This window comes from Terrapene carolina, unplaced genomic scaffold, assembly GCF_002925995.2.
Source record: "Terrapene carolina triunguis isolate 2854851 unplaced genomic scaffold, T_m_triunguis-2.0 Scaffold558, whole genome shotgun sequence".
Lineage (NCBI taxonomy): Eukaryota > Metazoa > Chordata > Testudines > Emydidae > Terrapene > Terrapene triunguis.
In genome coordinates, this window is record NW_020664909.1 from 3013906 (window position 1) to 3035352 (window position 21447).

Genomic DNA, 21447 nt, shown 5'->3' on the forward strand with positions numbered 1-21447 from the left:
CCATTTTACAAATGCATCTCCGTTTCTATCTGTAGAATGGGTTGATATTTACACAGCTTTGTAAAACATTTTGAAGTAATCTTGTGCATTGCACTCCCTTAAGGTTAAACAGTGTTATTATTAAAGGGAGCAAACACCCAAGTGACTGCTAGGCCCAGAATGAAGCTCTCGGATGTATAGGCTGAACGGAGCATGGGGAAACTGCAGAAAGCTAAGAGCTGTCTAGATTAGAAGCTGAGGTGTTTCTTAAAGGTGGAGCTAGATGGACATCAAGGAGGAGATAATCCAACACCCAAATTGCAATGACAGAGCAAGTCCTGCTACAACTACTTTCCACAATAACTGTGAGGGTATTGGGAAGTGGAGCTATGAGAGAGGGAGGTAGCTGGAGAGAACCACATGCCTTATTCCTAGCTTCTGAGCAGTGTTGAAACTCCCCAGAGAAAAGTACTGAATGGTGTTATGCACAGGGTAACAAGGATGTCAAAACCTAGGAGCAAGTAAATGCAGAAGTTATGCCTACAGCAACATAGCTGAAGATAATGGGGATCCAGAAACCATAAATACATACAACAACAAGCTGACAGATCAATGATGTTTAAAAATTGGTCCATAAGTGTATATATACTGCAACCTCAGACTCAGTAGCACTCAAAATTACATGGTAAGTACAGAGATCAAGGAGCCAAGGATGCTGATAAGAGTGTACCACAGAGTGACAAGGCAGTTTACTAGTGGAAAACCTGTTGCTTCCAAGCACTCTGATCCCATTTACACACAGGAACACAGATCAAAGAGGGAGGAGAGGCTCTTCAAGATTTATTTTTAACTGCTACATAGATAAACATGTTAGCAACTAGAAGAAGGTTAGGTTTAGTATTCCCCACTTTATACAATCAGCAAGTGGGCTAAGAAACATCCGTCCAGAACTGGTCCGCAGACCACTACCCTCTTCATAGACAAATCCTTCCTGAACATACTCTTCTGACATGAAGCTTATAAAAAGCTAAGCAGCTGATTCTACAAGATTGTAGGTCACTGGAAGAGAATCTGTATTTTGCACCAAACCAAAAAAAACAAACAGATTTAGAATACTTTGTTAGGAAATAGACAGTCACCACCTGACCACCTAAACTGTATGTTCCCCTGTGCCTTCCCCTCCATATGTGTTGTCTTTAAGAGTGTAAAGGGCAGTTTTTTACAAGCACCTAAAGGATTCAGGAGCAGTGACTTTCAATGGGACTTGTGCTCAAAAGTCCTTTATGTTCTTCTGAAAGCTTCATCCTAAGCTCTTTGGGGCAGAGCCTGTGCCATCATTTCTGTTTGCACAGCAGCTAGCATACTGTGGGCATGATCAGAAACAACGTTTCAGTGCTGAGTTAAAATACTACTTAATAGCACCACAATACACTCATGACATCGAGCATCTTTATATCTCATTTAATGAATTTTGAAAGTAAATTACTTGGTAATTATTTGTTTCTACAAATGACTGAGAAGATTAAGACAGTCTTTAATAAGGAATCTTTTCAGCAAAAGAGGACTATCTAGGCATGCGTGAGTCTTAATATCAAATTACAATGTTGCCAACTCTCACAATTTTATCTCAAGGCTCACAATATTTCATGTTTTTCTTTAAGTCCCATCTCTGGGAGTCCAGAATCTCAGTTTTCATTTATTTATTTTTTTGAAGTAAGTTTCTAACCCACATGGTTGCAGAGAAAAGCTTCACAACATGACATCAGTTTAACCCAGTGGTTCCCAAACTGGGGTTCGCAAAATGTTACAGGGGGTTCTCGGGAAAAAATTCCTTAATGGCGGACAGAGCTGCCCCTGGACTTCCAAGAGCTAAGCAGATCAAAACAAGCATTTCTATCACACTGAGGAGATTTAAACTTCAAGACTCCTTATAAGAAATGGAAAGGGAGGTGGATATTTTTTGCTGTTTTTAAAATTAAATAGGCAGCTAGTATTGTTTTTAAAATTATTATGAAGAACAAATTTAAGCTTTCTTGTAACGTCCGTTGTTTGCCTGGACTGCTCGAGACCTGAATGCTTGTGTACGAGGAACTCTTTGAGTTGGCTTCTTAAATACCTTCATGCTGTTTCACATCTGATACTCCTGGATGAAACTTAGGAGCCTTGTCTTATAACAGGCTTATTCAAAGAGATACAAGCTACGAAAGTGAGATCTTGGAAGAGTGTTACCGTTTTCATAATGTAATAAAAATACTGTAATGATACATAATAATTAATAATAAATAGTGTGTAATAAACATGTCATAAAAACAAATTTTATATTTCCAAGATCAATGCTTTTATAATTTATACTCAGGTAAAGGAGAAAATCCCTGGAAATATTCATTTTTAGGAGGGGGTTCGTGAGACTTGACATTTTTAGTGAAAGGGGTTCACAGGTTGTTAAAGTTTGGGAACCACTGGTTTAACCTGAAAACTCAGAAACCAGAAGACAAAATGAATCCCAAATGTATATTTTTAAAATTTTTTATTATTTTTAAGATAATCTCGGGGGAGGGGGGGGGTTCAAGCCAGGCTCGTGATTTTTGAACATGTGGGGCTGGCAATATTGCAATCAGGTCCTCATACTGCAATCTGAGCCTCTGTCTAGTTAATGCCAGCCCCACCCATACTCCTGCAGTTGAGACCTCGTTTTGATAGATGGAAGACAGTGCTCAATTTCAGAACAAACAAGAAATGTATAATGTGTTTCTAACACATTTCATTTTGAAAAGTTTCAAATAAAACAGATTTTAAGTAGCTTCTACTTACCTCTTGTAAAGGGCAGTCCCATTGGTGGGAGTCTGTGAGCCTTGACAAAGGGGACTGAACATGGACATCCTCTGACTTTGTGTTTGGTTTCTTCTTTGGTATGCGAAACTGGAAGTAGAGAATGTTAGTTTTACATTAATTATCAGTTAAAATTAAATGATTCAGCTCTCCCCTAGCACTGCAAATTCATGTATTCTCACCCTTCTCACCCCTCAGGCCAAGTTAAGAACATGGAAAAAGAGAAATACCGACTGTAACTTGAACTTGAAGGTAGTATTTACGGTTCCCTATTCCTGGTTTGTCTTTCCTATCACATTGGGCACTGGAAACTTAATTTTATATCTCAATAAACTGGGCGGGGGGAGGTGGAGACAAAAAAAAATCCCGAGTTAAATTCATTAACTACTCCATGCATATGCCTTAAGGACAAAAATAGATCCACCCTCCACTTGTAACTTTCTCTTCTTTTCTGATTCACTTACATCCAATTCTAATCTTAGCATGCCAGTTTCATGGAAAGATAAAGAGAAAACAGAAAGAATACAACTTTCAAAGAAATTAACCTACATTTTCTCAAAAGAAAAAGTTTTAAAAATCCCCTCTCAAGAACAATTAAACCCCAAAACAATACTTCTGAGTTGACAACCAACATCTACATATCAAAAAGGACCATTGGCTGGGAATGGCGAACCATGGCCACAGGGAGCTGAGGAGCTCCATGCCTGCAGACACTCCAAGTAAACAAAACGACAACGTATTAGATATTCAATTCAATGATTCCATAGAGTTTAAAATCATCAAATTTTGGTGTAGACCCATTTATAAGCCAACCCCCAATCTTCGATGCGTCACTTTTTAACCAAAAATATTCGGCTCATGGACGAGTATATACGGTATATTTGCAGTTTCTGGAATTTTTGCAAGTACATAATGCCAGGGCTGCAGAATTTTCTTATAAACAATACAAAACTTACTTTCGGATGACCTGATGCAGCAGTTTTTCCATTTCCTTCCATAACTGTCACTACTGTAAACAGATACAAAATCAACTTATTAATTTGCACTTTACTTGTTCAGCGTTTATAAACATTAACCAATTAATTCTCTGAACACCCTTGGGCCAGATGGAGGTAAGCATTCCTAGGACTTAAAATAACCTACTTGCTTCTAATGAGTTTAAAGCTTTCCCTGCCCACTAGTGGGGGAAAGTCAATGATATTAACTTCTCCAGAACCTGAGATTTCATTAAATACAAGTTTCTAGTCTTTAGAGTTGCTAATGTAAATTTATTCAGTGCAGTTTTCCTAAGTGCTCACCACTGCTGCAGCTTAGAACCTTCTCAAGTTCAAAGTCTTATTTTCATGGCTGCTATTCTGCAGCTCTGAAACTGATCAAAATCAGGTGTATCATTCTGCTGTTGCATGCAACTGCTTTGAGCAACAGAAGAAACAGGCACTGCACTTAATCACTGCAGACACCTATATGCTGAAAGAAGCTCTGGGAGGGCTAACAGAGAGAAAGCGCTTTCTCCATTCTAGACACCTACTAACCAAGGCAGACACGAGAGACAGGGCACCACTCAGGCAGGGTTCAAGGACTGTGCCCAAGCAGGAATTCTAGCAGCTCGTTGGGAACTGGAGTTCTCACCAGCATTTGGGCCCAGACAGCAAGGCATCCCCTGTTTTATACCTTCTAGCCAGAGGAGGAGATTTCATAAGCCTTTGAGTCCTGATTATCCCCATTTTACAAAACTGTGAAAATGAGGCACAGAAAGCAACCTACCCAAGACTATGAGGGAGTTGAGTGACAGAACTAAGATTGTTTCTTCTACAAAACTCTTCCTCATAGGGAAGAATATAGCTTAAGACCTCACTGAACTCGGTGGGAAATTATTCTTTTATACATATTCTGCACATCTCCTATATGACACCATAATGACTTATATCCAGCATGAAGCCTCCCCCCCAAAAAATTCTCCTGATCTAACCAGCTTTTTTTTTATGTGAAAGTTTGTCTAGCAAATGGCAGTTCTAACTGATGAGGAAACTACTCTGCTCATTAGAACTATAGTCTGAATTCCTCTCTATGAGAAGTGAGTTTATTTAAGACCCAGTTCTACTTAATAAATTAATTGTACTATAAGTCTATTGAGACCTTTCATATTCCATCTTTCTGTCTTTTAGAAGGGTATTACAACCTAAGAATTTTCTAATTGATTGTTGTTATTGTTGCTCATGTTTTCCTTGCAAGGACAATGTGGCCTAGTAGACTAAAAATAAGACTAGTAGCTCCAAAACTCTAATACCCGCTCTGATATCTACTGTTTGGTCTTAGAAAAAGTCACTTAATCTGTATACCTCAGTTGCTCCAGATACAAAATGGGAGGGACTGCAAAGATTAGTGCATCTAAAACCCTTGGGGGGATGTAAAGTACTATATAGGCAATATGTGAAACAGACTTATGTTTTTAAAGGGTATTGAGATCCTCACTAATAAAAGTATTTTTGCTTAATGTATTGAGCTGGTGCACAAATTGAAGAATTAGACCATGAACATGTTGGGAAAACTCATGCCTAAAGCCCCAGAACAGCAAGATACTTAGATACATGCCTAACTTTAACAATGTGAATACTCCCATTGGGCCTACACATGCTTAAAGTTAGGCACAGGCTTATGTACCTTGCTGAAATGGGAACTAATAGAGGAGCTCAGCTTTGTAGTTAAGGCACTGCACTGAAACTCCAATTCTAACCCAGACTCACTGCAAGACTTTGTCTACATACAAACTTCCACTAATTTAGGTGCTTTTGAACTTAGGCTTGGTCTACACTTACCCCCCAAGTCGAAGTAAGGTACGCAAATTCAGCTACGTGAATAACGTAGCTGAATTCGACATACTTTACTTCGAACTTACCGCGGTTCAGACGCGGTCCACACGCGGCAGGCAGGCTCCCCGTCGACTCCGCGGTACTCCTCTCGTTGAGCTGGCGTACCGCAGTCGACGGCGAGCACTTCCTGGTTCGATTTATCGCGTCCAGACCAGACGCGATAAATCGAACCCGGAACTTCGATTGCGAGCCGTCGAACTACCCGGTAAGTGTAGACTAGCCCTTAGATAAACCACATTCTCATTTCAGTTTAAGAGTGGCTTCTGCTAATTCAACTTGTCAATAAGGAAGCTAACCTAATCTACACTAATATTACATATACAAAAATGATGCTAAAAAAACGTTACTAAAGTTGCAAAGTTAAGCATTCAAAAGTTAAGAAATGTCCTTTTATGAATATTCCTTATGATACAGTCTTTAATTACATGATTTCCACAGGATACCTGATTCAGTGCACAAAATTGATGGTGCTCTATTCAATATTTTTGTTTTCTCCTCACTATTCAAGGTGGCCAGCCCCATGCCTTATTTACTGCTCACTGTTCAGACCCTGCTCTGAAGACAGAATTATTAATTTTCTCATTGGCTTTTCTATAGAAGTCACGACAATAGCATCCGAGTGCTTCACAAATCTTATTTTCACAACACCCCTGTTTGACGGAGTAGTATTATCCCCATTCTACAGATGGGGAACAGAAGCACTGAGAGATTAAGGTAAAAAATATCCACTAATTATAGGTGCCGAATCAGGCTATGTCTTCACTAGAAACACTGCAGCAGCACAGCTATAGTGCTTCAGCGTATACTCTCACTAGAGTGACAGGAGGGGTTCTCCCATCATTGTAGTTAATCCACCTCCCCAAGAGGCAGTAGCAAGGTTGGTGGAAGAATTCTTCTATCGACCTAGCGCTATCTACACCAACGGTTAAGTTGACTTGGCAAATTGCTCAGCAGTGTGAATTTTTCACACTCCTGAGGAATGTAGCTGGGTCAACCTAACTTTTTAGTACAGACCTGGCCTTAGAGAGAGAATTTTTCAGAGTACTTTGCAATATAACACTTTGTATGTTCAAAATACAGTTCCCATTGACTTCGGTTGCAGCTGTGACTGCTCAGCACTTCTGCAAATCAGACCCCAGTCTCAAGTCAGGCACCCAGAAAAAGATGAACACACATATAGTGATAAAGTATTCCTGAGGGAATTCTGCACCAATGCGCATGCGCAGAATTTATGTCCCCTGCAGATTTCTTTGCTTCCTCCTCTTTGCTATCCCCACAACACCCAGACACCCCCCTGCTGAGTCCCAACCACCTTCACCTGGATTCCCCTGCAGAGTTCCATTACCGTTGTATCCAGATCCCCCCTGCACCCAGATCCCCCACCGAGCCACCCACACCCAGACTGTCCCACACAGAATCCTCTCAACCCACACCTGGATCCCCCCACACTAAGCCTCTCCACACTTGGATCCTGCCTTGCTGAGCCCGTCTGCCCACACCTGGTACGGAGGGGAAGGGCAGTAGGGTGTTTCCGGGGCAGACCCAGTCCTTGCGCTGTGTCAGGGTTGTGTGCAGCCTCACCGCTGAGTCCGTGTCCTCCCGTGATCTCCCACCTCTGTACAGCCAGTGGCCTGTGCTCCCCTGTGCCACGCTGGAGCCTCCACATTTATTTGACAAATAAAATTTGTGGTATTTTGTAGAATTTTAAAATATTGAGCACAGAATTTTTAATATTTTGGTGCAGAATGCCCTCAGGAGTACTTGTGAAATGCTTGGTTTCAGTGACTTTCTCAGCATCACATAAGGACTCTTAAGCAGAGCCAGGGATAGAATCCAGTTTCCCAAGGCAACACTGAACTGTCTTAACCATTAAAATCATTGTGACCCAGGGACCTCCTGGTTCCAACTGTCTGAGGGCATAGGGGTACATACAGATCTGGTATCTTCATACTAGTTTGTCAATGTGCATCACGTAAGGTCTCTATTGACAGCCTGTGTCACACTGGTCATCATAATCCTTGCAAAATGTATTATGGATAATATGTAAGGAGTTATGTATATATACTGCAAATTATGTTCTTGAGAATTGTGACTTGTCACCAGGTAACAAACAAGTTTCTTTCAGGCAAATGATGTTTATCTGACCGGCTATATGTAAATTGAGTATTGTATGATTCACAAAGGATGCCTATTTACACTCTGAGCCCAGTGCTAAGAAAGGAACCATAAAATCTTCAAGAGAGGGGATTTACAGGCAGAAATAAACGTAGGCAATTTCATTCTCCAGTCCTGAAGTTTGTAGTCCCAGTGAAAGTCTCTTTGTCCAGCCAAGCCCAGTTCCCTTCCCTATCTGATCTGTCTCTCGCCTTCCCACCTGGCCTTGGTTTACGCTCCATTTTCTCCCACCCCACTGTCTCCCAGTCCCAGTCTCCCTCCTCAGGCTCTTGGTCCAGTCTCTTTGCCCAGCCACTTAGGGTGTCCAGAGAGCAAATGTGAAAAATCGGGGGGGGGGGGGTAAATAGGAGCCTATAAGAAAAAGACCCCAAAATCGGGACATCTGGTCACCCTACAGCCACTCCAAGTTCTTCCCCCATACCCTGGCTCCTTGTCAGATCTGTCTGACCTTCCATTCCCTACTACCCCCGACTGGCTCCCCAATCCCATCTGTGAAGTGGGAATAATAAAACTTCCTTCTCTCACAGGGGTGTCACAAGGATGAATGCACACATTTGCGAGGCACTCATATAGGGGGGACGGTAGCTCAGCATCACAGAAAGGCTTAGCAGAGTTGCCAGCTCTCACCATACATTGAGCCCTTGCTCCCGGATTCATGAGATTCCATGAGAATGAGGTCTGGCTCATATACCAGTATAACAATGTCCCTTAGGCTAGGTCTACACTACAGCGGGGGGTCGACCTAAGATACGCAACTTCAGCTACGTGAATAGCGTAGCTGAAGTGGCGTATTTTAGGTCGACTTACCTGGCTGTGAGGACGGCGGCAAGTCGACCGCTGCCCCGCCGCCGTCGACTCCGCTACCGCCTCTTGCCGCGGTGGATTTCCGGAGTCGACGGTAGAGCCACCAGGGATCGATTTTATCGCGTCTTCACTAGACGCGGTAAGTCGATCCCCGATAGACCGATTGCTACCCGCCGATCCGGCGGGTAGTGAAGACGTGCCCTTAGAGATGTGATCTGGTTTTTAACTAGCACACCTCTATTAGCACCAAGCCTCACCGGGACAGACGCGGTTATGCTGGTATTTAAAACACCTTACACCAGGCCAGCTCACCCCCCTAGCACGTTTATGGCGTGTCACTGCGACCACACTGGGCGGGTTGTGGCCCTGGCAACAGCACTGGGGTAGTTGACGCACCACAGCTGGGGCGTGCAGACAAGGCTTTCGCTTTGCTGCTAAGCAGTAAACGTCTAACCCCCCCCTTCCCCCCGCGGCACAGAAAACCCCGTGCCCGGGGGGGCGCCTCCAGCCCAGCCCCCGAGACCCCGCCCCCCACGGTGCGCTTTAAACCCCGCCATAGGCAAGACAAACTGGGGCGGTTGCGGAGCGCAGGGGGGGCTCACAGGGCTCTTACCCCTTGGCCCTGCCGGCGCGGGGGGGGCAGCGGCTGCCGCCCCCCTCCAGAGACCGCGTCTCTGCCCCGAAGCCGGGGGGAAGGGGGGGATCGGCCCTGGAATGGCGCCAGGGTCCCTGGGGCGCGGGGGGAGACTGGGCTGGAGGGAGCAGGGGGCTAATGACCGGCTTGTGCTGCGCCCGCAGAGCCCCTGGCCTGGCCTGGCCTGGCCTCCCCCCCGGGGTTAGGGTCCCCCCAGCTCACCCGGCCGGGCCGCGCCACCTCCCAGTTCCGCTCGCCGCCGCCGGCGCCTGCGTAGCTTCCCCGGCTACTTCCGGGCCGGGGCCCAGCACCGCCCCCACCCAGTGGCCCAGGAGTAGCCGCTGCTGCCCCCTCCCGGGTCGGTGCGCGCAGGGTCCTCGCAGAGACCCGCTGTCCTCGGTTGGGGAACCCCCGCAACATCGCCCCACAGCCCCCCAAATCATATAACCCCCAAACCACCCCCACAGCCCCATCGGATTCTGCTCTCTCACTGCCCTACAGCCCCCAACCCCTCCTCCCACCAAACACCAACCTCTTGTTCCCCGGACCCCCTCCACAATCCCACAGCCCCACCGGATACCGTCTCCTCCTAGCTCCCCACCTCCCACGAAACGCTGGGTCTCACACCATACCATAGATCCACCAGATTCCACCTCCTCCCATCACCCTATAGCCCCACCAAATACTGCCCTCTCTCAGCACCTGGTGGCCCCACCAGATCATGCGCTTTGCCCCCAAGTGCTCTCACACTACCCAGTAGCTCCACTGAAGGCCACCTCCTGACACTGTTCCTGTACCCCATCATTGTTGTCCTGCAAGCTTGGCTTTACTACTGTCTCACTGGTCTTTCTTTCAGTGTCACACAATGGCCCCATGCTGTGTTCCGTGTCCTTCAATTAAGTACCCTATTTCCCTCAGAATCTAACCCTCTTTTCATTTTAATCCCCAATATTACCAACGCACCAAAGAAATCAAAATTTTGTTTTGACTGGATTTCCAAACAAAAAAACCCAAAGCAAATACCCCACATGGCCTGAGGAAAGAGAGCAAATTTAAGGGTAACAGTTGGGCCTGCAACTTTCATACAAGTTTCCCTATGAAAGCAAATAATTCTCATTTAATTTTACTGAAATGTGGGCTGAGGAGGCATGTAGCATCAAGAACAAGTCCTCCAGTACAGGGAATTGATCAAGAAAACAAACACCTAAATATACAACCGCTATCAACATTTCTCACATCTTGCCCCATTGAGACTGAATTCTTGATCCTGGTCAAGATCAAGAGAGGTTGTAATGAGGTTGGGATCAGCGCTTAACTGTACTTGAATTCATAAAATCTTAGTTATCTGGTCCTCCCATAGGATCAGTAAGTGCAGATACCTGCTTCTGTGTGGAGCCCTATTAAAGCCACTGGGGCAATTTGGAGACACAGGTGTTCCCCCTTATGGATCAGTATGCAGGATTAGGACCTAATAAATTGCATTTCTGGTGATAGCTTTCAGCAATTGCCCCTACTGTAAACTTTGTAAGTGTTAGTACAGATGAAAGATAGAAATGTTTTCAGTACTGTTTCAGAAAGCAAAGTTGCAAGCACCCTTTGATGTGGTATTGAAAATAGTTTTTTCTTCTCTTCAGTGGCACTTAAACCATTTTTGTATCAGGTCAGGGAAAGTACTTGCTGAAAACCAGTGTTGGCAACTCAACTCAGTATTGTAAAAAAGGCTTTAATCTTGACACTGTCAAGGAGTATAGTCAAAGTCTGAGAATGATACTTTAGATCATAACTTGCAGATTTTCAAACCCTAGCTGTATGACCTGATACAATAGTTTCTGACACCTTTTACAGCCCCCAAAGGAGGTACATAACAAATTAGTGAAGTTGAAAGCTTGAAATAACATAGGTTTCTTTTCTTTAAAAGAGTGAAGATTTCTCGAACCTCAGATTCAAGGTTTTGCTTTTCTGATAACGAAATTTACAAGAAGAAGCGGTGAGATAAGTGAGTCTTGCTGGGATGGAGGTAAACTTGGATTTTAAACCTCATAAAAGACAGTATTTTTTTTTGTAGTAGTAGTGCTCCAAACATGCTAAGTGCTGTACAAACACAAGATGACAAAATCTCAGCCCAGCAGGCCTTACAGTTGAGACTTATGTTATGTACATCAGGCGGAGAGTTAATTTTTCATTTGAATATATATTTTGACATGAATTTAGTATTTGTAAAAGGTACCAGATTGACAGCTCTGAATCCTGCACTCCTATTTATTTATATCCACAGAACAATTCAGCACAGACTGGAGTGCTTCACCATTTTAAAGTTTAATTCTAGCACCCAGTGGTTAATACAGTGAGACTGCACTAATAGCCATCTGAAGTCAGTGCTTTTTAAATCTGGAGATGATACTGCTGCAAAAAAATCCCTCTTCCCAACTAATAGGGTTATAATTTATAATTTGCTTTTAATCAAAAAGTCTTAAGTATAAACGGTTGTAAATTGCTTCAAAACTTTATAGTTGTCACCCTGGCTGTACTTATTTTTTGGGGTAGGGGGCTTGTGGAGACGCGTAGCCACAACAAAAAAGACTCATTTACTACATTTACATTAATATGTTACTGTTTCATCCATAAAAACAGAATCCCAAGACAGAGCTGAATGAAATCACCATAAGACCTTCCCAGTGCCCTAAAGTAAACATGGATGTAAGTATATGTTTCTAGTTACATTTACGGGATTTAATTTGGTATCATATACATATTCTCTTTTTTGTGGAAATTTAAAGAATAATAATGTAGTCTGGAATAAGCGAGGTGAGGTGCTGTGTACTACTAGGCTATGATCTTGGGGATATTTTGGTTGGGTGGCAGTCTACTAGTGAATAGCTTCTTCCTTTTTCCAGACTGTCATCACCTTACTCTGTGTAGTCTCTTACCGTGACATTTGCCTTCAACCACCTCCCACTGTGTCGCTTTGAGGAACAGACATCCATATATGCAGCTACTCCTATATGAAATGTTCTCTCCCCCCTATGAATTGTCCTCACTTCAGTGCTACATCCAACATACTGTGGTCCTTGTGTACTTCCCTTCCTGAAATACACATTAGTTCTCTTCTCTTCACCAACCTTCCCACAGATTGGGAGAATCATAGGTGACCATCTGTAGCTAATACTTTGTTTGTTTAATAAACCAGTTCGTTTTAAATGCAAAGCATGTTTTGATAAACTTATTTTTCTCCCCCTTATGTATTCAGCATAGTTAAGATAGTTTTATTTAATGCAAAAAATTTAAAATGCTATTTTTGTGCATTTGTAATTGAATTCCAATTTTCCTCCAACTGCAGGTTGACACAAATCACAAGTAAAAAATTAATTATAATCTAGTAAATAATAAATGTCATTTACCATTTTAAAATATAATAAAAATGTAGAAGTTAAGACTCTTAATAAATGTATGCTAAGCTATATAATTGCTTAAATAAATGTGTACAGATATAGTGAATCTATTTGACTAGCAATAGGGAGTACCAAATTTAGTGTAAAGGCTATATTTATGTGCAAATCAATATGTTTTAATGTTCACCAATCAATGAGAATCAACCTTTCCTTAGGAAAATAATTAAAAAATACAAATGTGAAACAAAATTAAAATCAATTATTTAAATCAAGGTATTGTTTGCTGATTTAAATCATAGTTAAAATTCGTGATTTATAGAATCATAGAAATGTAGCACTGGAAGAGATCTCAAGAGGTCATCTAGTCCATCCCTCCATGCTGACGCAGGACCAAGTATACCTAGACCAGTGATACTCAGACCTCAGTAGTTCAGAAGTCAAATTAGAGATCAACATTATCCAAAAGAGCCACAGTAGTGTGAATTCATTGTTTCATTTACTATATATATATATATATATATATATATATATATACACACACACTCACAGAAAAATGATTGACCAAGTATTATTATTTTATCAACTACAATTGATAAATAACATAGTAAAAGCATCCTGATTGGTTAATAACTTAAATTGGTTAATAATTAAATCACACAGTGTTTTAATATCATGTGCTGCAAAGAGCGGCAGGAGATATATTAAAGAGCCAGTTGCAGCTGGCGAGCCTCAGTCTGAGTACCACTGACCGAGAGCATCTTGATAGGCGTTTGTCTGTTCTTAAAAACCTCTCACTTTGATTTAAATCAATCCACCATGCAGTTTTATTCAAGTACCCTGGCTTAAGTCAAACCATTTATCAAATTTAAAATTAGTATACAGAAACAGACAACACTAAAAGAAATTGTCTATGATCATGGGAGTTCTGTGCCAGCAGCTCTCCCTGCTGCTAGCACAGAACTCCTGTCAAAGCAGTATTGCAGCTGCATGAAGGGCTAGCTTGCATTCTCCCACCTACACTAAAGGGTTGGGGGGAGGAGTCGGATAGAAAAATGGATAAAAATGTTAAGCTGTACACAAAGCCTAAAAGTATACCAAACTCTTGCTGCTGCAATTTTGATCAGTTACAATAGAAGGCAATCAAAAAATTACACTGCCTAAAACAGGGGTTCTCAATTTTTTTTAATCTTAAAAGATTACTCAAATCAATCTTAAAAGACAGATTTTCTTGTGGACCTTCTCCCCTACCATTCATGATTGTGTGGATTACTTTGTCTCCCATTCTTGATCCTATAACCTCCTTTTGGCAACTATAGCAATTATTTGTGGCAAAATAGAGTTAGGAAAGTACTTAGTGTGTTTTTAGCCTCTTTTTATGTAATTTAGCAATTAGAAGGCAGGGAGTAGCCAGCTTGGTGAAGACTAGCAAGTGTTCTGTGTTCCATGTGTAGTCCATATACCACAATTTCAGAATCAGTGGCCTGAGAAATTATGTTTAAAAAAATAAACCAAGTCTAGAATTGTAATGGCATCATCTGTTTTATTTGTTGCAGTTGCAAATGGAGCCGGAGTTAAGCTTCAGGAAATTAGTAGAGAGTTCAGAGTGTCCAGAACAACTGAAATACGACTTCAACAAAAATGGTGAACTGAAGCATCTAGATACCAATGAGCCCTTTGTCTTTAATTATTATAAAAATGCACATGAGAGTAACCATAAACGCTATCAAGTTCTGGGGCATCTCATTACACGGTATGTTTATGAGCTCCTGGAAAGAGTCTGCAAGCTTCAGAAAGTCCATATCCCAACAGATGCTACAGAAGATGAACCCAGGAGTTTATTTTTCATCAGTGAGAAAGCATTAACTAATTCCTCAAGCCTAATCGTGCTCCTACAAGACCGTGGAGTCTTTCGGGCTGGTCAATGGGGGCTGAAGACCATAATCCATGAGGGCCTGGACCCTGGAACTCAAATACCATTCATTAAAACAGCCCTTCAGTGCTATGGAGGAGTGATTGTTTTAAATCCCAATGACAATTTCATTGATCTGAAGATGGAAGATGAGTGGTTAAGTTTATCTACCAAGGAAGAATCTTCCACTGTAAATTCCTCCTGCTGGATCCCAAAGAGGTGCAGCAGCAGCCCTGAAGAGCACACCATTTACATTTGGGATCATTTTATTTCAAAGAGCGCAGCCAAGAATGTGGCCTTCATTGCCCATGGCTACGGAGGCTTGGTTTTCATCAACCTGCTCATGCAGAGAACATGGGAAGTGATGAATAAAGTGTATTCTGTGGCACTTATTGACTCCATGCACCACACATTACACCAGGTGAAAAATAATCCACAAGTGCAAGAATGGATACAGAAACATTGCCGTGAATGGATAACAAACAGTAAACCTCTAGATAGACCCACAGGTTCCCTTGTGAAAGTGGACTGTCCTACAGTCTCTGCTGGGACTGAAAAATACAGTTTAGCACCATCCTCCACCTTACAGGCCATTTTCAAGTACCTGAAGAGCACACTGAAAGCTAAGAACACAGTAGCTTTATCTCGTTCTCCTATTGTAACAAGGAGCAGCAAAAATAAGAAGAGAGGCAATACATGCTGAAGTATTTTTCAGGACTCTTCTCCCTCTTTAAAACCACTCCGTGGAAGCTTGAAACTGAAGCTGCCATGTTAGTTTCCTTGCATTGCAGAGTGATTTATAGCCATAAGGGTGATATTGGGTTTCTGATTTTTATTGTTGTTGAAAAACTAATTGGGATAACAAATAAAGTTATCACCAAATATTAGAAAAGTTTGGTCTTTTCTTTTTGGAAGCTAATTATTGCAGTTTCAAAAAAAAAAATAATTCATGGGAGCTTTAAACTTGAGCTCTGCTGTTATTCCTGCACTTTACAATGGTACATAGTAACGGTGTTAAGATGAGCCAGAGTTTACCTGTGTTGATTCTGGAAGCTTATGTTGTGAAGTTTTTGCATATCTGAGCTAAGTAGATTTTGTCAGCAAAAAATCCGTAAATTTCACTGTAAAGGGCAATTTGGCATATGTGATTAATGCTAAAGACCCTACAAATCTAACATTAGCCTATCCACTCACCTGGCAGTGCCCAGCGGTTCCTTAAATATCCTCCAATATTTTTTCCAGTCTTGTTTTGGATGTCTCAAGCACGGGGGTTTCTACTGCTTCCCTTTGGACACTAGTCTGTCATCTAAAGATTCTTCACTGAACCATACATTACCACCTTCCTCCAGTCAGAGAAATGAGAGAGTCTAAATATAATATACAGTGGACCAAATTTATTATCAGTGTCATTCCAATGAAACCAGTGAGATTACTCTAGTAATTAATTTGGCCTCATTTAACTCCTTTTCAGACTGAATGATTGCAGCATGTTGGAAAGTAAAATAACCCCCCGTTATTTGTATAGTAAATGGAAACAAAATGGCTATTCTTGGCTCCTATTCGCATCAGTGGGAGTTAAGGATGCTCAAGTCCTTGCAAGATTGAGCCTTAAAAGATGTCAGAACGTTAATGTTTAGTTGTGGCCTCACTTTCCATTTTGGCCAGGATCTTTTGAGGGTATGGTTGTGCCTGAAGAATGAGTAATAGTTTCCCTCTATCTTTTTGCTCAATGGTAGACTTAACCACGCTCTGCTGCTGCTTCTAGGAATTCCCACTCCACTGCTAGCAATAAGGGACAGAATTATTTACTTACATAGGAAGGCAGTAATTGGTGAAATATGCAAAATGGAAGGGTTATTTTAAAACAAAAATGAAAAAACGGTCAATTGTTTGCATACTGTTCCTATTGAGAATAGTATTAAGTGATCACAAAGCAGTACACGCTCATGCTTTAATGTGATTTGTTCACTCATCGATGCCACATCAGAGATACTTTCACCCTCAAAGCACCATTTCATAACCATTAGATAGTGTGCATCTCAGAGAATAATTTATGTGACTCATACAAGTAAACATGTACCTTTATTTATAAGAAAGTGACAGAATGTCTGTCTTCAAAGGGTGACCAATATGATCTTCAAGATGAATACACAAGTTTTGCTCATCTCAAATCAATATTTAAATTCCTTGATAGAGAAGGTCATATTTGGGAACATTTTTTGGATCAATAGGACTTCGTACGATGAGCTTTCCGCGCATTGCTCCACGGTAAATCACTTCAATCAAATCTATGAAGTCTTGCTTTGTTTTAAAGCTTCCCACAAATTTAGTGTGATCTGGAGACCTATGGAGCAGATAAAGACAGTAGAAATGTAAATGCCTGTTAAAGTGTATGAAACAAACTTTTTAAAGACATGAAAACGTATACAACAGAAAGGAGAATTTTGATTTAGTCATTCTTATGGCTTGAACTACTCTGGTATGGTATACATGAAGTAAAGAGACAAGGCAATATAGAAATTATTGTGACCAGACTTCAAAAACCTAGAAAAATTGGGTGGTATGACCAAGAATTTAACATGGAGAACAGAGTCAAGTGTAACATTATACTGCACATCATCTGTGAAATGTATCAAAGAGTTTTTTTACACAGTACTAAATGAGAGGGAATTTCAAAATGGAAGGCGTAGTTCAGCATCTCTGCCCATTCATTACTTGGCCTTCTCTCTTTCAATATTCATGCAACTACTGACAAAGGAAAGTACAGTTTTCTCAAGCCAGCTCATAAGATAACACAGGCAGAGACTATGCTACTTATGGTAAACAGAAGAGAACCTCATGCAAACTGACATACCCATAATCCACTTTCATGTGCTGTCCATTGAAGAAAAAGACAGTAGATGGAATATAACTGATGTCAAAATACTGGGTGTACACTGGCACCTTGTTCACATCCACCAAGTAAATGGCTGCCATTTTACTTAAGTCATGAGATGTCTTTGCAAGCTTTAGAAATTGAGAAAGACATGATCAAAACAGATTCTAACATGAGTAGGCAAAACATGCCAAGTTTAAAAGCACAGCTGTAATTGCTAACCTTGTTTTTTAAATAAGGGAGAGTCAGAAGTAGTGAAAGACAGATCTTTATCTTTAACAAATTTATTTTATAATTAATTCATAATCGGGTTGCTGCTTTTTTCCAATATCATGTTTTGGTCACTGTAAAGAATCAGTTGTGCAAGCATAAGGAAGCAAAGATCTCTCTCATGGCAATTCATTATCAGATGGAGAAATGTTTGTCTTATGAGAAGACATCATGGATATTTTAACATTACTGAATTTTAAATATAAATATTAGTCCATCTTGTTTCAAACATAAGCAGCATGGACTAGTGATCGTAGCATGAGACCTGGAAACAGAAATGCCTGATTTGTAAGACCACGTCTACCATCTGCTGGATGGCCAAGGGCAAGTATTTAACTTCCCTTTGTGTGCATTCACACTGGGGGAAAAAATCAATCCTGTAATTTTTCACTAGTGCACTTCCACCACTGGCAGCAATGGTGGAAGCTGTATTGCAGAAAGGGTACAGCTGTTTTTATTACTGTGTAGTCTAACTGCTCAGGTGAAAGAATCCGGAAGAAATCCTGGCTCCACTGAAGTCAATGGCAAAACTCCCACTGACTTCAGTGGGGCTAGGATATAACTCCATGTCTTTATTCTCTCTGTGAGGTGTCCTGCACCCCTAATTGTACTATATACAAATGCTATAAAGTAAAGTTTATATAGCACTTTTCAGTTTCAAAGTTCTTTGCAAACAATGATTAAGGCTATTTTTAGTAAAAGTTACAGACAGGTCCCACACAATAAACAAAAATTCACAGCCTGTGTGGGACCTGTCCATGACTTATACTAAAAATACCTGTGTTTAAATGGGGGAGGGGCATGCTGTGTGTATGTGGGGGGGCTGCTGCTGGAGGGCGCATGGGGGGGGGCGCGCTGCTGGGGAGGGTGTCTGCGGCCAGCGGCTCCAGCTGCCAGGGACCACAGACTACAACTGCTCCAACCGGCTGTCCAAGGACTCTTGCCCAGGGTTGTGGACGCTCCGGCCAGCTGGCTGGGGACTGGTGCCCAGGACTGCGGCTGCTCCGGCTTGCCAGCCAGGGACTGCTGCTCAGGGTCTCGGACTGCAGTAGCTGGCCCTGGAGCCAGCTGCTTGGGCGGCCCTGGGGTCAACCCCACTGGCCCATGCAGAAGTCACGGAAAGTCATGGAATCCGTGACCTCTGTGACAGACACGGAGCCCTAACAATGATTAATTTTCACCACACTCTTATGAAGGGAGTGAAGTATTCTCTAATTACTCCACTTTACATTTCATTCTCAGTACACTAATAACTTAATAGTAACCTGGCTCCTTCTATATTATGTGATAGTATCACGTCATTTCATTCTGTTGCACTAAATGTGTATGTAATGATTGGCATAGCATCAATAAAAGGTTTTTAAAAATTACTCTTACAATATCATCCAATTGCAGACAAACAGGATCATCATCTTTCCCAAATCGAAGAACCAAAACTTTCTCTGCTACACTTTTTATTGCCTGATCCACTTCCTTTTTACTGGTCAGTTTGGGCAGCAGGAAGCTCATCTTGATTGAAAATGGCTCCAGATATCAAACAATGTATCTAATTATTAAAAGAGACACTGTAAAAATTAGTAAACCTGCCTCCATACCACACACAAAAAAAGTAGTTGATTAGATAATGAGCCCATCTTTAAGTGTTTGCTCAAGGCAGTCTACTCTATTAGGATTTCTTTTTCTAAGGGGCAAGAGAAAAACATACTGCTCCAAATACTAAAAATTAAATATTACTACACAGTGCAGCATTCTGCAACAGAAAGAACAGCTTACTTACATACCTGTCTGTTATATCATGGGCTTCAGAGAGAGTTGCACACAGACATAAAGATTATCAATTTTAAAAACAACATTTAAAAAAGGCTGTGTGAATTATTTAAATATGGGGCTATTGTCAAAGAAGGTGATATATGGGATATAAAGATGTGAGAGGAAAAAAAGGATAGCGTTGTGAGCAGCTGGAGAAAAAGTAGATCCCTAAAGACAAGGGGGGAACTATCAATTTACATTTTGTACAAACACTAGGTTGTCCGGCCACTGCAGTTCTATCTAGTTAGTTCAGTTATATCAAAAAGGTCTGGAAGCACCCTGGAACACAGGGATCGGCAACCTTTGGCACATGGCCCGCCAGGGTAAGCACCCTGACGGGCCAGGGCGGGCCGGGCCGGTTTGTTTACCTGCCGCGTCCGCAGGTTCGGCCGATCACAGCTCCCACTGGCTGCGGTTCACCGCTCCAGGCCAATGGAGGCGGCGGGAAGCGGTGGCCAGCACATCCCTCGGCCTGCGCCACTTCTCGCTGCCCCCATTCACCTGGGACAGCGAACCGCGGCCAGTGGGAGCCAGGATTGGCTGAACCTGTGGACGCGGCAGGTAAAAAAAACGGCCCGGCCCGCCAGGGTGCTTACCCTGGCGGGCCACGGGCCAGAGGTTGCCGATTCCTGGTATAACAGAAGACCCGCTGAAGAACATACATTGTTGACAGTAAATATAAGATATGATGCAGTCAGAAAACCAAGTCCTCTATGCCACAGCATGTCCACTTAGGGTGACCAGATATCCTGATATTAGGGGCTATGTTTTATATGGGCAACTATTACCACCCCCACCACCAAAAAAGTGTCTCAATTTTTCACCCTTGCTATCTGGTCACCCTATGTGCACTTTACATGCACAGCCTAAATCAGTGGTCCCCAATCTGGTGAAAGGCTGTCAACTTTCACCAGACTGAGACCTCAGCTGTACCAGCCACCAAATAAAATGTTTGAGATTTAAGAGAGACCTATTAGATCACTCAGTACAGCTCCCTGCCAAAGAAGGACTGCCTCCTTCAGCACATTTTCTAGCACTTTGTCTAGTCTAAAATAACTTATGCAATGGAGTTGCAATCACTTCTTTGGGAGACTGTTCTACAGCACAGTACAACTCACTCTCCCAGGAAGTTATTTCCCCGGATAATCAGCTCGAAATTTCTTTTTCTTTATTTATCACATTATTATATCCCCATATACCACACTATGTAATCCCTCTACATCACAGATGTTTACACCGGCCAATATTTCTTTACTGTTATTGCATCTTCTTCAACTTCCTCCCTAGTCTTCATCTAGCCAAGCTCTAATATTTTGCTCCTTTAACCTTTTCCTCATGTCAGGCTTTCCAGATAATTTCTGTTACCCTGCTCTGAACTCCTTCCAAGTTGTCAATGATGGACAACGGATGGACAGAGCCACGGATGGACTGATAGCCCAGCTGCAGACACCGCAGAGAACGGTGCTGTGTCCATTGCCCTGTGGAGCATGACGCCTTTTGAGGAGAGAACTGAGCCTAGGGGCTCCTCGGAGCCATACCCTTCCCCCACCTGGGGACATGAGGCCCCTGCATCTGCAGCCTCCCTCAATCACACGGACTTCTTCTGGCCGCCACATGCCATTGCAAACTCCTGCCCATCCCCCGCCACCACTGGGCTCCCCCGTCTCGTCCCAGTGTGAGCCCGGGAACCTGCCCCGATCTCCAGCTGCCTGCAGGCAGCGCAGTAGGACCCTGGGGGAAGGAAGGAACCTAGATTTGCAGCTGCAGAACCCTGAGGACCAGGACGGGAGGACACCCAAAGATCGAACCGCCACGCCAGTCTGTCGGACAGAACCACTCAGCACGCACGCGCAGATCCTACCCTCTGATTGGCCACAAACCGAAGCCAATCAGAGGGGTGAAAA

General features: G+C 42.5%; 3 protein-coding genes across 9 annotated transcripts in view; 1 reads left to right on the plus strand and 2 right to left on the minus strand.

The window, feature by feature from the left end:
* SENP7 (SUMO specific peptidase 7) overlaps positions 1–9547 on the minus strand; it is a 72771-nt gene extending 63224 nt beyond the window's left edge. For all 5 annotated transcript variants that reach the window (XM_026659004.1, XM_026659003.1, XM_026659002.1 and 2 more), the window contains exons 1-3: positions 9514–9547; positions 3765–3817; positions 2791–2898 (exon numbers count right to left, since the gene is read on the minus strand). In XM_026659004.1, coding sequence (XP_026514789.1) covers positions 2791–2898; positions 3765–3806 — 150 coding nt within the window. In that variant the 5' untranslated portion in view covers positions 3807–3817; positions 9514–9547. The remainder of the gene's footprint in view (positions 1–2790; positions 2899–3764; positions 3818–9513) is intronic.
* A 1755-nt stretch (positions 9548–11302) lies between these two features.
* LOC112118877 (putative protein FAM172B) lies at positions 11303–15292 on the plus strand. Its single transcript, XM_024217358.1, has 3 exons — positions 11303–11308; positions 11923–11988; positions 14234–15292. Exons 1-3 carry the CDS (start codon positions 11303–11305, stop codon positions 15290–15292), a joined length of 1131 nt encoding a protein of 376 aa, XP_024073126.1.
* Positions 15293–16674: 1382 nt separating this feature from the next.
* TXNL4B (thioredoxin like 4B) lies at positions 16675–21388 on the minus strand. Of its 3 annotated transcripts, none has more exons than XM_024217352.2 (4): positions 21293–21388; positions 19112–19280; positions 17444–17595; positions 16675–16933 (listed from the first exon to the last, which is right to left on the minus strand). In XM_024217352.2, exons 2-4 carry the CDS (start codon positions 19241–19243, stop codon positions 16768–16770), a joined length of 450 nt encoding a protein of 149 aa, XP_024073120.1. In that variant the 5' UTR covers positions 19244–19280; positions 21293–21388; the 3' UTR covers positions 16675–16767. The 3 variants fall into 3 exon arrangements, with proteins under 3 accessions (XP_024073120.1, XP_024073122.1, XP_024073123.1); XM_024217354.2 differs by having other exon boundaries at positions 21093–21386; XM_024217355.2 differs by lacking the exon at positions 21293–21388 and adding an exon at positions 19516–19812.
* Between the last annotated feature and the right edge of the window lie 59 nt (positions 21389–21447).

What these genes read in the sequence shown, in the direction of transcription:
- TXNL4B (XM_024217352.2), bottom strand. Translation starts at nt 19,243, where the DNA reads ATGAGCTTCCTGCTGCCCAAACTGACCAGTAAAAAGGAAGTGGATCAG. An exon ending in GTCTGCAATTGGATGATATT is followed by an intron (nt 17,596 to 19,111) that starts GTAAGAGTAATT and finishes CAATTTCTAAAG; the next exon opens with CTTGCAAAGACATCTCATGA. An exon ending in CACATGAAAGTGGATTATGG is followed by an intron (nt 16,934 to 17,443) that starts GTATGTCAGTTT and finishes TCTGCTCCATAG; the next exon opens with GTCTCCAGATCACACTAAAT.
- LOC112118877 (XM_024217358.1), top strand. An exon ending in GCCCTAAAGTAAACATGGAT is followed by an intron (nt 11,989 to 14,233) that starts GTAAGTATATGT and finishes TATTTGTTGCAG; the next exon opens with TTGCAAATGGAGCCGGAGTT.